Source organism: Amphibalanus amphitrite, unplaced genomic scaffold (genome assembly GCF_019059575.1).
Source record: "Amphibalanus amphitrite isolate SeventyFive unplaced genomic scaffold, NRLGWU_Aamphi_draft 000657F_arrow, whole genome shotgun sequence".
NCBI classification, from domain to species: Eukaryota; Metazoa; Arthropoda; class Thecostraca; order Balanomorpha; family Balanidae; genus Amphibalanus; species Amphibalanus amphitrite.
In genome coordinates this window covers 83,960-100,202 of record NW_024882151.1, presented here as the reverse complement: position 1 = coordinate 100,202, position 16,243 = coordinate 83,960, and the positions used below count along the sequence as shown (strand labels likewise).

The window sequence follows — 16,243 nt, the reverse complement described above, 5'->3', positions numbered from 1 at the left end:
CCCAAGTACGGTCAACGCATACTGAAGAAGTGCGCGTAGCATGTAGTTGAAGGTAGTGTAGTGCACGTAGTTCTGTAGGTAGTGCCTTCGAGCTAGATACTTCGCTAGCCCGTGAGACAAAATAATGAAAGCTGCTCTGTATTCATACTAAGTCACATCACGCATAAATATAGGAACACGTCTCGCTTCAATCAAACCATGCCACTTGATCATCTTGCTTTCATGCGAAGAGGCTTTTCGCGCAAACAGTAAAATCGTTTTCACTCAGTATCAAATATTTGCAGATTTCCGATTAATGCTCACAACTAACTTGTCACTTCTGTGCTTTCACACGTCCGTACAAAACTGCAAACACCCTCGACAAACGCTGGAACGCACAGATTCGAGAAACTGTCGTCAACAAATCCATCAAGGCCTCGCAGACCCAGTAGTTCCATCACCTGATGGTGCGACTCGCAATGATCACAGTAGTCCTACTGCACTGGGTTTAAGGGCTGCGCCGGATGGTCCTCTTCGGGGAAGGACAGTCGCCTACCCATAGTTACACTGACCGGCTAGTTACGTTAAGAGAGTACCAGAGCATTCGAACCACAGCCATACAGCAGCTGGCACACGCCGGCCTAGGTTTTGTCGTTCAATGTTCAGGCGCATATCGCACGGTCATCCGCTACAGATAGCGCTCCAGTTCAGACACTGGTCATCATTGGAAAGCCTGTGTTCTCTACCATCTTCGCTCTCCACCGGGCATCCGTTTCCACAGACTGCCTAGCGGCGCCGCTCATTTGATGCGGAACTTCTTGAAGAGCGGATGTTTGATATTGCGCCGGTACTCCATATACAGAGCGTCGTCGGCGCCGGACATGGATCCCATGTTTCCGGCGCGGCGCTGGAAGCCTCCCGAGGTGCCTGGCCGGCCTCCCTCGCCGGGTACGCGCTCCTCGTCAGCGTCCAGGTCACTGGCGGCCAGCACCTGCTGCAGCAGCTGGCCCTGCTCCTCCTTGCCGCTGTACAGCAGGTCACGGTCCTGGGAAGGCGGAGAGCGTGACAGGGGTGAGGGTGCGGAGGGATTCGACGAGCAAATTTTATTTAAAACTACCTATCAGCAGATCCGCCATCAGACTAACAGCTTTCATTTGTGGCTCAAAAAAGTAAACGATCTACCAAAACCAAGTCAAGAGCTGTTCCCATTCCGCGATAAGATACCAACTAAAAAAAAAAAAAACAACGACAACAACAACAACAAAAGCTAGATCTCAAGCGGGCCCCATTCAAACCACTAATTGCCTATCAAGTCCTGCTTTTACCTCGTCCATGCCGGCGAGGCGCGTGATGACCTTGTAGCTGTAGCCCTGATTGACGAGGAAGCGCTGCCGTTTCCTGGAGAAGCTCATCTCGACCGTGTCCTGCGACACGAGCGTGTAGAAGAAGGCGTTGTACTCCTCCGCGATGGCGCCTGGCGGTGGCGGTGAAGGTGATGTAAAGGTTTTGTGGTGCTAAAGATTGGGAACGGTTGCATCGCTTGAGGATGAAATACAATCAAAGACTGGAAAAAATAGGCGGGTGAGCGAAAACCAGGTAGACATTGTTAATGATGAGACAAATATTTCGTCTAAGGGCGTCCGGAATTCAGAAGCTATTAATGCTCATCATCAATCATGAAGTGCGGGGACATTATGATCAAAATGTGATAATATCCTACTCTGTCCCATGCAATAATTCCAAACCGGCGATAAAGTTCAAGCTTACAGCGTAAAACCAGGTCGAAACCAAAAACCACTGCTAAAACTAGCAGGACTTCGCAATTCCATTTCAGTCCGTCACCATTCGGCTATGCACCGACCTTTTTTGGCGCGCAGGATGCGGCCGAGCCGCTGCGCCTCCTGTCTGCGGGACCCGCCGTGGGAGGAGATCTGGATCAGCACGTTCGCCTCCGGCAGGTCGAACGACGTGTCGGCCACCTTACTCACGAAGATGGTGTTCACCTTGGGGTTGAACTTGAAGTTCTGCAGGATCTGGATCCGCTCGCTCTGTGGAAGCATTGGAAATGATTATTGAGTGGTCATACTTAATTAAATATATTTGCCGCATTCCGGTCACATGATTTCGTTAATTTAGAATGGATATCTGAGGTGAAAGTCTCAGCCACATCTCGATGCATTTGATGACTCACATGTATCAGAATACCATGGCGACACGACGCAACAAGTACCTACCCCTCGTGCATAATGGAACAGCTAGCAGCTGAGTCATCAGTTACACAGAACATGGTAACTCTCCACGCCAGATACCAGACATATTCCACGTTACGAGCGCCGTTACGACCGCCAGCTCTCCCATGGTTACCTGCGAGGTCGGTCCGTAGATGTACGGCTTGTTCATCTTGATGGCGTAGTGTTTCAGCGCGAACACGTTGTCCGAGAACACGATGATCTTATCCGAGCGCTTCTCGTGGTAGCGGATCAGAAACTGGGTGGCCCGGAACTTGTTCGGGTTCATGGCGTACAGCAGCTGAAAGTCGCAGGTCGATATAGTCACATACCGACTCGAGCAAGTCAGAAAAAAGTCCAACCATAACATTTGTACACACGAATTAGGATTGTGGTTCGCGGCCGCACTGTGGTAACTTCCCATTACCAAAAAGTCACGCAATTTAAGGAGGTACGAAAATCGGCACACCTATCTAGAGATAGTAGTTGGCCATGATCACAATCACGTCCGTTTCATATCTATTTGTTCTATTGTTTTACCAATCCCGTTCCCGACCGCCCCTCGTCCGCCACTGACCAGCCGTTTGGTGCTGCGACAGGCCAGGTACTCGCGGTAGAACTCGGGCGCCATCGGACACCACACCTCGGCGCACTGCACGCGCGCGATGTAGCCGTTCTTCTGCAGCTCCAGCCAGTTGGCCTCGTACAGCTTCGGGCCTGGGGGTCACAGGTCAGGGTTAGAGGCCAGAGAAGAAAAAAAAAACTTGGGCTGGACCAGGGGTTAGCACTCCTCAGAGTCAAAGAGGCTACGAAGACGCGAATTTGAAGTGGAGGCCACCTCTGAATGTCTGGCCGTTTCAGAGCTGGATTCAATAACACTGGATTCGAACCAATAGCATAACTTAGCATCTATCGTCATATATTTGATCTCGAGTGGACAATCAAAATTAACAAAGTCCCTCAGCAGAGACAGCAGAAGATTAGGAGTGAGGACGGCTCCAGTTGATATAAGTCAGTTCCTCACACCCGTGCGCCACATACCGATCAGGAAGTTGAGGTCGGCGATCTTGTCATCCTCTCGCACCAGGGTGGCCGTCAATCCGAGCTTGCAGTGCGCCTGTACAATGGTCAGCACGCGCCGGAACATCTTGGCAGGGATGGTGTGTACCTCTGGTGGACAGAACATGATAAAGATCAGGGTGCGTAGCGGGAAAGCAAGATAAGAAACATGTGAAGCCGGACAAAGTAGCGCCGAAACATTTCACTCATACGTCCTCACACCAACAAAAAATCACTAATTTGATCGTCATATATTCTCCCATCTCTGTGATCCCATCTCCCCTTTCTCCCTCGGTTCCTTACCGTCGAGCACCATGATTCCCCACTCCTGCTCCTTGAGCCACTGCATTGTCTGGTCGGCCTCCCACGAGCGCTTCTGCGTGTGCGTGATCATGTTGAATGTGGTGATGAGGATGCTGCAGCCCATCGGCTTGTCCTTGGCGTCCGAGGTGAACCGGCAGATCATGCTGTCGTCCGCTGCAGATGATAGACGGCGTGGGTCAGGGGAAGAAGGGGTCGTATTTTACTTCAGAGGCTCGAGGAAGTTTGTTATGTATGAGCATGACCGAAAAGTCGGCAAATAAGTGCAAAAAAAACTGATTCGCAGTTAAAGTTTTTTTCTTTTCAAAACTTCATAACTGCAGTGCCTCTCCGAAACTTCGATCGGTTACCATCCGACCAATCAGAGTCATGAGCATTGAGCACTAAACTCACCTGTGGACCACATTTTGAACTGGGCCTTCCACTGTTCGACGGAGACGCCCGAGTTACAGAGCACCAGCGCCCTCTTACGGACCGTGCAGCAGGCCGTGACGCCCACCAAACTTTTACCGGCGCCTGTGGACGGCAGAGAGAAATCAGGTCAGGGCAGGGACTTTCCCGAATCGGGTGGGGTGTCCATGAGGTTGGCTTACGAATCACAATGCAAATGTGAGCTGGCTTTGCAGAATCCCGTGCGTATGTTTTATTCAGCAGTGAGCAGATGATAAATGCGTTGAAATGGAAATTGGAATGGATCAGTGGTGGCTCATATGAATTTCTCGAAAAAAACGTCAAAGTCTGCTGAAAATATTAAGGGTAAACAAAAATAAGCTAAAAAGTTGTAGCAAAATCAGATAGCCGACACTCTGAAGCATCCGTTCATCAGTTCAAATTACACTACAAGACGTTACATAGGGCTGCATATCCCTCCACGCTGTTCCCAGGTAACCCTGTATAACCCCAGCTATTAGTTATTACCTTCCTTAATTCACTTATTCAACTCTCCTCTATCCTTTCTCTCGGCTCCCCTTCCGTCCCCGTACTGACCGCACGGCAGGACGATGACCCCGGAGCGGGCGCGTCCGTTTCCGAACATCTTTCTCAGCGACTTCTCCTGGTAGGGACGCAGCACGGCCACCGGCTTCAGGTCGATGTTGATGTCCGGGTTCACAGAGTCGTTACGGAAGTCATACTCGGCGAGCAGCGGGTACTCGAGCTCGATACACCGCTTCTGGATCACCTCAATACGGTCCTGTTGGGCGGGGATCAGAACGAGATTAGAAGACGTCCAGTGAATAGCTTTTTGGATGGCTCACAAATGACAAGAAATGTCATGTCATATTGAGTGTAGAACCTGCTACCCTGACTGCTTTACGGTTAAATAGCAGACGCTTCCTTCAATTACGAGGTATAACTTTGTACTTCCAAATTTAAATAGCATTACAACCTCTCATTTTATGGCAAGCATGGCTCTCGTCCTTTGCATAGGTATGTTACAACATCGACATGGCCTCCATCAAACGATAACATCATCCTCAGCCTCTAACATCTCCTGCAATCTCACTATCCGTACCTGCTGAACCTCGAACGACACTGTCTGCGTCTCGGCGGCCTCCTCGTCATCGTCGTCGTCCAGTCGGCCGTAGAAGTTGGTGATGTCGTCAGGAACGGCGACGGGCGCCTCCTTCTCGGCTGGGGCGGTCTCTCCGCCGGCGGCCGGCGCGGTCTCCGGCTTACTGCCGAACTGGAAGGCGCAGGGGAGGGTGGAGTTAGAGCCTAGTGTTAGGAGGTGCACGGAGACGCAGAGGAGGGGAGAGGTCGACGTAACGTGGTAAGCAGGCAGTCTGGAATAGTGTCAGGCACGTAGCAATATTGGCATAGTACCCGAACTTTATGTTTTTAACTGGCAAGCGAGAAAAAGGGAAGAAAACGCCTAATAAGCCTCTGATTAGCTTGAGCGTCGTAGGTATCTAATTCTGTCTAATAAGGTGCCGGCCGGACATTGGTACTGAAGGAGCTTCAACACGTGATAGTTTTAATGCAGCATGGAATTGTGACGGTCCAGTACCTGCATTTTGTCGGCCTTCTGTTGTTTCTCGGTGATGAGAGCGTCCGTGTCCGTCTCGGCCGTCTGGCGCAGCCGGCAATCGGAGATGACCGGGTCCTTCAGCAGCTTCTGGATCACCTCCGGGTGCTGCGACTCGATGAAGTAGCGGTTGTGCTTCAGCACGAGTTTGGCCTGAGGAACAACGAGGAAAGGAGGTGTCAGAGGGTCGGAAAACGAGGTCAAAGACAGATTTATGTGGTTCACTGGTTGCTAGGGCACCAAATAACAACCGTCCCTGCCTGACCTTGCCGTAGGAGACGGTGCAGAGCCGGATGAACTCTATGATACCGTCTGGGATGGACGTCTTGCTGAGCCGCTTCAGGTACTCTATGATGTCGTCCGTCTGGAGGCCGACGCTCACAGCCGCGTACAGGGAATAGGCCGTCAGCTTGTACTGCAAACGGAAGACATCGAGTCAACGGAGCAGTGAACAACGTTCGTGCCTTCATGTGCGGCCACGTATTTAGAATAAAACGCCTTTTACTTTCTCGCCTACAACTGATAAGTCGTTTCGAACGTCACCATTACTGAACGATACAGTGTTCCATTTTTTTTTTTCAGACTTTTTGGTGGCAAAATCACACCTAATGGGGAAAATATTTTCATCTCTAAAATATGAATGACCGACTTTACTTCATCTCTGAAAAGAGTTTCATGTATTCCCAACAACCAGTTCACATGTCACTTGATAGTTGATGCACCCACATCCTTTTGTTCCACACCCTGTCAAGATCCTGACATGAAATCCTGGTATCAGTTGGCATAAAAATTGGCATTACACCATTTTGCAAAAATGCTTCAGTTACTTACTTTCTTTTTTCTCATCCTAGGATTTTTTTCTTCTTCATCGACACACCCAACCAATATCCAATTTTAGGACACTGGAATGATATCGCCAGAACTGGCTCTTCAATGATACTGAGTTGATCTCAGTACATAATTCATTCACCCAATGTCGGGCTGACTTCACTAGGACTTCCTCAGTTGGGTTGTTGGTTGGTTCGCTCCCCTCGGCTCCCTTCAGCACTCACCTCATGTATGTGCTCCGGCCGGCAGACCGGCTCCGAGATAGCTATGAGGAAATCGTGTGCGTGCCGGTAAACGGGCGAGAACGACTCCAGAAAGATGTGGCCGTCCGGTGCCTGGGGAAGAGGAAAGAAATCAAACAGCGTGAGGGCACAGTGCAAGAGTCTGGTTGGCATAAGCTTGAGTGTGATTGAGGCAAAGGCTGTAACAAATATGTCAGAACAAGTAAGCTATTCGATATGACAAGGTTTCGAAGTTATACAAGTGCATATCAGGTAATCGTTCTATGAATACTGAATACTACCAATGAAACATAAATGAAAATCCAATTTTGTCGAGCAAGAGTCCAAGACAGCAATAATCATGGAAATAGTGTAACACGTGGGACCTAATTGAGACCTACCACCCATAGTGGTCTCGACGCGTGATCTGGTTTGAGGATCATCTGCGACCGGTAGTCCTTGGCTCCAAACTCGTCCTCGGTGGTCGACACTTCCTTTTCGGCGTCGTGCTTCGCGGCGTCTGGCACACCGTCTGCACATGAGACAGAAAATAATTACACATCTGCTGACAAAGAAACTCATCCATTAAAACTGTTCTATCTATACAGAGAAACAGAGGACAAGAATACACCAAATTATGCAGTAACTAAAGAACTGGTCCGCAGCTAGGGCATCATACCACCATTGCAGGATATCATTTTTGTTGTAGCAGGCTTCAATTTAGCTTTGTGCTCACCTTGTTCCGGATCGAATCCATCCTCAGAGTTGTCGTTAGATGGGGGCTCATAGGTCTTCCTCTTTCCACGAAAATCTGAAATTGAAGACATGGACACCATTGAATGATGGGAGTGACCTTGTGAATATCAACCAGCAGCTAAGACTAGAGTGGCCCTTACTACCATAGAGGCAGGCTGCTTTGAAACCTCAGCTTGGTTTTTACAATCCATGTGGACCCCTTGATGCCTCTAATGCAGAATGTTGACTAAAAGAGACAGGAAGGTTAAGGTTTCCCAACACAGTGTGCATGTTAAACCAGTGTATGCTTTCAAGGTGATGTATTGCTCTACACTAGCTCTGGTGATTTAAATGATTCAGGCATCACTGGATCAGAGCATCTTGAAGGGCATGCCCAGAACTAAGGTAAGAAAATGCTAGAACAGGTTTCTTATAGAAGTAACATGGAAACCTATTTTTCTATCAGAATCCTTTTTAACCCTCGCCCTGGCAGGGCATTTTTCATAACACGGCCTGGCAGGGGGGGGGGGTCGATGCGACCCCCCCCCCCTCGCGATTGGCTCCTATGGCACCTAGAAACACCAAATTTGGTAGGTAGGTGGGCCCCCCCGGAGTTCTCGCCCCTGTGCAAATTTGGTTGCTCTAGGTCAATATTTAGGGGGGTTTTGGGGGGTATAAATGTAAAAATTTCGCTAAAAACAGGTCAAAAGTTTTTCGCTTATAACTTTTGATCTAATTAAGATAGAGCAAAAAGAAAAGCACCAGTGAACTCAGCACGTCAAGGCGCGTCGAATGATATACTTTTTAGCTTGCTCAAGTGTACTTAAAGTTTTTCTTAAATTTTAAGTAAACTTAACTTAATAAATTAAGTTCAAGTTAACCAAATTGCATCATATCGCATGTCATTTGATTCGGCTCATCACCAGGAACACAATGATACCATTTTTTAAGCTTTAGCGTAATTATGTGCCAAGTTATTGGCAAAAACGTCATTTGACCTCAGTTGACCTCATTTGACCTGACCCATGGATAAGTACACCAAACAAAGAAGCACCAAGTGACCTGCTGTTAAGTACCGTGGTTTCAAAGCACAAAAGTGATAAAACGAAGCGGATATCTCCAGTATTTTCCGAATTTAGTATTTTCCCATAGGCTTAACATTACGACGTAATGACCTCTAACTGACCTCAGGTCAGTGACCTAAAAAAAAACGGACTATATGTTATACAACTCGGTGAACTTAGCACATCCTGAAAGTTTGAAGGAAATCAGTCGAAAACTGTGAGTTGGACAGGTGCAAACAGAAAATTGAAATTTGACCATGACCTTGTACCGGTTTTTCTGACCTGGTGACCTGACCCAAGGTCACCCGGACCTGAAATTTTCAGGTCATATGTAAAAAGGTTGCGCCATAGGCTGTGCCAAATTTGGCGGCGCTGCGCGCCGCCGTTTTTACGCTATCTTCGAAAAACCTTAGGGGGGGTCGCATCGACCCCCCCCCCTGCCAGGGCGAGGGTTAAGAAGAGCTGTATTGTATGGATACCCATTTTTCTATCATAATCTCCCCTAGACCTGTCCACCTGATGCTTTGTGATTGATTAATGAGGTGGAGAGAGCCAGGATTGAGTTCAAAGCAGCTGCTGGTGAAAGTTAGCAGACTGCAATGTATGGCAACATTGGGAATGAACCAGACCAGGGGCATAACTTGAAGGTAATCTACACAAGTCCTTACCAACCAAGCCAGTAATTCACAGAAGCCTAAAATAATAATAATGAATACACAGAAACAAAATAAATGTATGCCAGAAAAAATCTGACCATACAATAAGCTTTTACTCTTCTGCAACCTTGAATTGTATTTTAAAAAGTAATTAGATTGGTAAGCCACCAGCAAGACATCACTCTTGGTATTACTCCTGACTGGGGGAAGCATATCAACAGAGCTGCTGCGCTACATTAAGCACCAGGGTGACAAATATACACCAGCTCCCACCAAAAAAAGGCTGGAAATCAGCAGCACCAGCCTGCACTAAACTAGTTCCTTACCATTTGGCACACCTTGTTGTGCTTTCACTTCCTGACATTCTTAAACAACACTGTGCCAGCAGAGCATTTGAGCATTGTAACATTTGGGCCTGCACCACTCCACTCAAAATCCACATACCATTTAATTTGCACTGCACTGGGCAGACCTGACCCACTGCAGACTATAAATTAAAATTACCACACTTTGCCCCTACCCTGGCACAGACAAAACCTCATCAACCAAAGTTCAAGTTATGCTTAACAGTCGGGAGGCATCCATATGTTCCCCAGTTCCTATTAGCCACACATATGCCACAGTAAATTATGTAGGTTGTAGGCTGCAGGTTGAGGATGGCAGGTTGGTAGGTTGCAGGCTGAAGAGAAGGTTAAAGGAAAAGGGCCACCTTTAACATGGGGATTGAAACTGAGATAGCCATCTTATAGCCCGTGTCCGAAAACCTGCCTGTCTACCTCCTTACGGCCGATTTCGGCCTCCATTCGTAGTTATCGGCAATTTTAAAAGAAAATACGCCAGGAATGCATCCTTATCCCAGGAATGCGTTCTTATCCGACAATACAGCCACCCGCGGCGAGGCTTTGGTTTTTTACCAATCAGCTCCAACCAGCTCAGCTTTAACCAATCAGCTTATCTGACACAATCCGACGAGTCTGTCTTCTGAACGCTGATTGGCTTGAGTGTGACGTCATCGCTATGCCATCATACAGTAGGTGCCGTAGAGAGTATCAACATAGTACCAATATGTTAAATAGTTTTAAATACTTTTTCGCGAATTGTGCACTTCTGGCACCAGTTTTAAAAAGAAAATGAAAAATAATAATGTAAAAATGAAAAACAACGATATCTTCATATTTCACGAAGGTGGCCCTTTTCCTTTAAGTCAGGTTAGATAAAGATTTGTTTTATAGTTCACTGTGAAAAGACACTTGTGACAATAATAAAAAGTGAACTTTGTGGCATACGATTTGCACCCTCACAGTCTGGGTACCCCGATGTTACAAGGTGATTGTGCAATACAATGACCTAATGTAATAGAGGTTCTACACCAATGACTACAAAGCCATCAATTTTCATTAAATTGTAGGCAATCTCAAGTGCAACACTCATGTCCCCATTAACCACCAAGTCAATTTCTGTTCATTATTCTCGCTTATACTACCCTATCCCAACAAAATTTTCTCAAATTGCCATACTATTAGGTACCTATCTAAATAAATGGTCTAGTTATTTTAGACTTGAGAGAATCACTAACCTTTGTCATATTTTCCCTTCTTCCGACCTCCCATTTCAATAAAATGCAACAATTATCACAAACAGCTGGTATTTGAAATATCAGCAAGACATAAAAAGTTCAGGCCCATGTCGTCCCCGTCGTCCCCTATCTCCCTGTGTGTCCAAGTGCATAGATGACGTCACACGAAGGGGCGGAGTCGGGGGCGGAGCCTGGCGCAACGGCCGCCATATTTGAATTTGTTTTATTAGAATGTATTCTATATTTTGGGTTTCAGTCAATTGTTATCGACAGTTTTATGAACGGTTAGCTGTAATATAAGTGATTTATCAAGAAAAAACACATATTCTGCTTGAAATTTCGATTTAAGTATTACCCGCTCCTAGATTCGAACGCACGATCTTTGGATTACGGCGCAAGCATCCTAACCACTACACTACCGCGGCGGCGTGGCGGCCGGCGGAAGGGAGGCTGCGGAGGCATGGGGGCTTTTTACGCATTTTTGGAAAAACTAATGGGTTTAGTGAAAAACGCTTCTTAGATAATTCAAAGAAAAGTGTCTCGACTTTCCGATGATGCACTAAGTTTTGTGCTAGCTTTAGCAGAGTTTGTTCTACAGCGCTTCAAAAATCGCCCATTTGCATAGGACTTAAACGGGACTTCAAGACTTGCCCCCAGATGACGTCACGAGCTGACGTCACGATCAGGTAGAATCGCCGGACGACCCTACCTGGTATATAGGGCCTTGAAAAAGTTCAACTGTTCTGACGCCCCAACACGCGGTACAACTACAACTTGAACTCCGAACTCGGGGCCCTGTTTCACCGGTGATAGCAGCAAGCTGCTATCACGTTTCGCGAGCTGACGTCATGTCGTGACGCCATACTGTTGTCGTAATGGGTAGTTCCGGCGCACGATTGCCGCGACCTTGGCGGCGGCATTAAGTGACGTATGAGCCTAAAAGTAAGAGTTTACGCAGTCATGATAGTATATATATTTTTGATATATATTTTTTCAATATGATGTATTTAAAAGAAGTTGGGTTTAGGAAAAATTTTGACATTAACTTCGAACATTTAGCTGATGCAGATGCAGATGAGTCTTCGGGGGAATAGCCTTTGCATCGGCTCCACGTAAAACAATATTGCGGCAATCGTGCGCCAGAATTGCCCCTTACGTCAGCAGTATGACGTCATCACATTACGTCAGCTCGCGCAATTTGATAGTAGCTTGCTGCTATCACCGGTGAAACAGGGCCCAGGGCAGGGCCCTGTTTCACCGGTGATAGCAGCACGCTGCTATCACGTTTCGCGAGCTGACGTCATGTCATGACGCCATACTGTTGACGTGATGGGCAGTTCCGGCGCACGATTGCCGCGACCTTGGCCGCGGCATTAAGTGACGTATGAGCCTTTAAAAGTAGGAGTTTATGCAGTCATGATAGTATATTTATTTTCAATATATATATTTTTAATATGATGTATTTAAAAAAAAGTTGGTTTTAAGGAAAATTTGGACGTAAACTTCGAACATTTAGTTGATGACGTAAAATAATATTGCGGCAATCGTGCGCCAGAATTATCCCTTACGTCAGCAGTATGACGTCATCACATTACGTCAGCTCGCGCAATTTGATAGTGGCGTGCTGCTATCACCGGTGAAACGGGGGGCTATTAAAGCATCCAAGAGCGCAGCATCCAAAATACGCAACAACCAAAACCGCAGCATCCAGTGATCAAAACCTCCAAATAACATCCAAAATCGGCCCTTTTGGGAGCATTCAGAGCATCCAAGAGCGAAACATCCAAGGATGCAGAATCCAAAACCGTATCATCCAAAATGGCAGCACGAGAATATCTGAGAATCGTATCATCCAAGGACGGTTCATCCAAGAGCGAAACATCCAAGCATGCAACATCCAGAATCGTATCATCCAAAACAATACAGAAAAGATGGATCCACTCAAGAGACTCAGAAGCGCCACCTGGCATATTTGTTATAAACTATTAGTTTTAGGCTCGCTTGACAGGCGGCGAATGCGTCGTGTTTAGCGGCACATCTTCACGATGTGACGTCACTAGGTAATATGACGCCACTAGGTATTATACAGTGGATCCCGCTTATATTTATTAACAACCAGAGCCGACTGCCGGTGGCTGCTCTGTGCTCCCGCCGCCGCCGCCGCCACTCTGTCTCCCGCCAAATAGCAAGAAAGCGCGGGAACCAAAAGCGCGCCAAATCGGTGCGCCGCGTGCTAGCTCTTCGCTCGCTAGGTGCAGCTGCACTCGGCGCCGGCTGCGCGCCGCGTGGCAACGCGTTGCTCGGCCGGTACAGATGCACTTAACAAAGCAATGAATTGCGGACAGAGCTGTTAGCTGTTGGCGCCTGGTGGCATTACCGAAAGGTTAGGAGGTCGATGGTATTTGGTTTGATGGATAACTTTACTAGAAGTTATTCGTTGAGGCTGCAGGCAGGGGCGTCGCCACGGATTTTTGACTGGGGGGGGGGACGATCGACAGAGGTGAAATCTAAAAAAAACATAAACAACACGGCCAGGCAACCGTGTTTGGGACAACACGGCTAGTTAACTTATCAAGCTAACAGGGTATCAACATTTTATACATCACGCAAGGTATGTCATAAAAATAAAAAAGAGCTTATTATGCCGGGCTTCCCCCGGCTTCCCCCACTGTAGGTACAGATCCGTATGTATTCTGAGTTCTCTCATCTAAGAAAAATGATTTAGTTAAGAAACTAAGCTCTTGGGAGCGATTACCGTAGCTGAATGTTTTGCATCGAAATTGGCCGAACATGACGTCACTCTGACGTTCATCATCATCATCATCATTTATTTCGTTTGGAAGCTCCATGCACTCACGGCTTTTCAGTCCAAGTGTCATACAGTAAATAGGTAGGCACATATATAAAGCTAAAATAAACACTTAGCTAAAAGTAAAAACCATGAAAAGCATGGGACTTAAAAAGTAAAATGCATATCGGTAAGAAACTAAGCTCTTGGGAGCGATTACCGTAGCTGAATGTTTTGCATCGAAATTGGCCGAACATGACAAATTTTGGTGCCAGGATCATCACCGGACTAAAGAGGTCTCAGCATATTACTCCCGCTTTAAAAGAACTGGGATGGCTCAAAATTGATGAGCTGATTACTAAATGTGACTTGGCGGCACTTTGTCGGATTCTGGGGTCACCTGAGTCGCCTGAGCATCTCCGCACGATGATTGTGTCCCGTTCAGATGTATCAGAAAGGACCACGCGGGGATCGGAGAGTATGCTGCTGCAAATGTCACGCGTGCGCACAGAACTCGCTCGCCGTGCATTTATGTGCCGGGCTACCACCGCCTGGAACCGCCTGCCAGCCGAGCTCAGGAGGAGTCGTTTACTGTGTCACCCACGGAGGTGAATCGCGAGACATGGGGAGTAGATGTGCTCAGTTTTATCGCATTTTAGCAATTTATAGTGATTTTTAAACCATCATTTTTTCGTGTTTTATGAACATGTTCACTGTGTTTAACTAATGTACTGACTCTGAAATCGGAAGAGCCACGATGTGGAGATTTTTATGAATACAATACATACATACATACATACATGACGTCACTCTGACGCTCATCATCATCATCATCATTTATTTCGTTTGGAAGCTCCATGCACTCACGGCTTTTCAGTCCAAGTGTCATTTATTTCCGGTTGACCTATGAGAGGCGAATAAATTTTCATTGGAACACGAGGTGTCAAAGTGATGGAGCCGAAGGTTCAAGGTAGTAGGTACTGCAAGTTTCGTGTGCATGGATACGCCCAGTCGTTTAGAAGATGTTGCAGAAAAGCGAGGGGAGTTCTCTGTAGTCCCCCCTCCCCACCCCCAGCGCGGGTTAATGGCAGCCGACCGATTACCTGTACCTACATTTGCAGCCCGATAATTCAACTTAGTACGGTTACAGGCAAAGCCTCTGGGCTTCAATCATTATCGTCGCCACGGGGATGGGGGGGGGGCAGGCGGGGTAGCTTCCCCGCCCAAGCTCCGACCGTTTTAGCTTAATCGTTTTGAACTCGTTAGACATAAAATTTGTACCATCCTTTTTCCGTCGAGATGGTTCGAAATATGTATTTGATAGACCTCGGTAGTCGGTAGGTCACTTTCACTATTCGACCCACGTCAAGGTCAGGTCTTGTCTTGACCCAAGCAGGTCTTTTTGCACCTAGCGATCGACATGTCATGACAGTTTGGTACCACACTATTTACTAGTTTTAAGCACCATTATATCGTGGAAAAACTACTTTTTACCATATTTGACCTCAGATGACCTATCCATTTCAGTAAATGGTATCCGGGTCATCCTCACCACTCCAGAGCCGGTGAGGGCCCTTAGAAACTGGCGGGGCCAGCTGGGATAACTGGGCTTTTAGGTACCGGTGCGGGGCCCTCAGACTTCGGCCCCAAGAGACCTAAGGGGGCTGGGGGCGGGGCCCTTAAGAGTCGGCGAGAGCCTTTCGATACTGGCCCATGGGGCCCTGAGATAACCTGCAAGTTAACACCCGCACGTACAGCCCACCGCTAAAGTACCTAATGTGTGGTTTTACCAATCTCAACGGATGGCTTTGACCGACGATTTTTAAATGCGGACTGATTGAAAAGAAGACGTCAATAGACAAAGTTGTAGCTGCAAGGGTGAAGATACATGTAAGCTACATTTAAAGTCTCGTTGCAGTCTGGCTAATCGTTCCTAGGCTTCAGAAGCAGAACATACCCATGACTGAAACCACACATTACTTCTGCTGTGGACTGTACCTGTTTAGGACTTAAAGTTCCGGTGCGGGGCCATCAGGCTCGGGCTGGGGCCCTCGAGCATCGGGCTGAGACAAGCAAGCGCCTGTGAGAGCCCTTATTAGCCCGCATGAGCCCGCAATGAAATGTGGATGTGCAAAAATTAGTGTTTGCAGTTTGCACACCTTGGGATTTTCAACGTCTGCAATTACTCGAGGGCAGCGCTTTTCGAGGAGCGCTGTGGCCCGAAGGTTTGGACTTTGAACTGTGAAAAACGCCCGCCCGCCGGAAAACGCAAACACCGCAAAACTCGCAAAACGCACGCCCGAAACGCCAACGCAAACGTCGCAAAAAATAAACAAACGCCCGCCCGCCGCAAACCGCAAATAAAAAACGCAAAAACGCCGCAAACAATAAAACCGCCCGCCAACCGCAAACAAATTTAACACCGCAAACGACGCAAAAAAAAGAAGAAAACCGCCCGCATCGCCCGCCCGCCCGCCCGCCCGCCGCCAAAGACAAACACCGCAAAAAACACAAAACGCCCGCCCGCCGCAAAACGTAAACACCGCAAAACGTGTAAAACGCACGCCCGAAAAACCAACGCAAACGGCAAAAAATCACCCGACCGCCGCAAACCACACAGAAAAAAAACGCCGAAACGCCGAAAAAAAAATAAAACCGCCCGCACCGCACCGACGCTAACTGCTAACCGAAAACGACTAAAAGTCGCCCGCCAGCCGCCAAACGCAAACACCGCAAATAAGCGCCCGGCCGCAGCAAGATAA

General features: G+C 47.6%; 1 protein-coding gene across 1 annotated transcript; it reads right to left on the bottom strand.

Annotated features, from left to right (window-relative positions):
* Positions 1–124: 124 nt before the first annotated feature.
* On the bottom strand, positions 125–10,839 carry LOC122364125 (general transcription and DNA repair factor IIH helicase subunit XPB-like). The gene is made up of 16 exons (XM_043334228.1): positions 10,694–10,839; positions 7,399–7,473; positions 7,064–7,194; positions 6,666–6,776; positions 5,879–6,028; positions 5,596–5,766; positions 5,101–5,271; positions 4,575–4,779; positions 3,981–4,103; positions 3,570–3,743; positions 3,249–3,377; positions 2,785–2,924; positions 2,344–2,508; positions 1,841–2,027; positions 1,305–1,453; positions 125–1,024 (listed from the first exon to the last, which is right to left on the bottom strand). The coding sequence occupies exons 1-16, from the start codon at positions 10,725–10,727 to the stop codon at positions 779–781; spliced, it is 2,361 nt and encodes a 786-aa protein (XP_043190163.1). The 5' UTR covers positions 10,728–10,839; the 3' UTR covers positions 125–778.
* Positions 10,840–16,243: the final 5,404 nt, after the last annotated feature.

Bases quoted from the DNA above. Each gene is read 5' to 3' on its own strand.
- LOC122364125 (XM_043334228.1), bottom strand. From the start codon at position 10,727: ATGGGAGGTCGGAAGAAGGGAAAATATGACAAAG. The intron at 2,925-3,248 runs GTATGTGGCGCA...TGTGACCCCCAG, and splicing joins CGACCTCAACTTCCTGATCG to GCCCGAAGCTGTACGAGGCC. The intron at 1,454-1,840 runs GTCGGTGCATAG...CGCCACCGCCAG, and splicing joins CATCCTGCGCGCCAAAAAAG to GCGCCATCGCGGAGGAGTAC.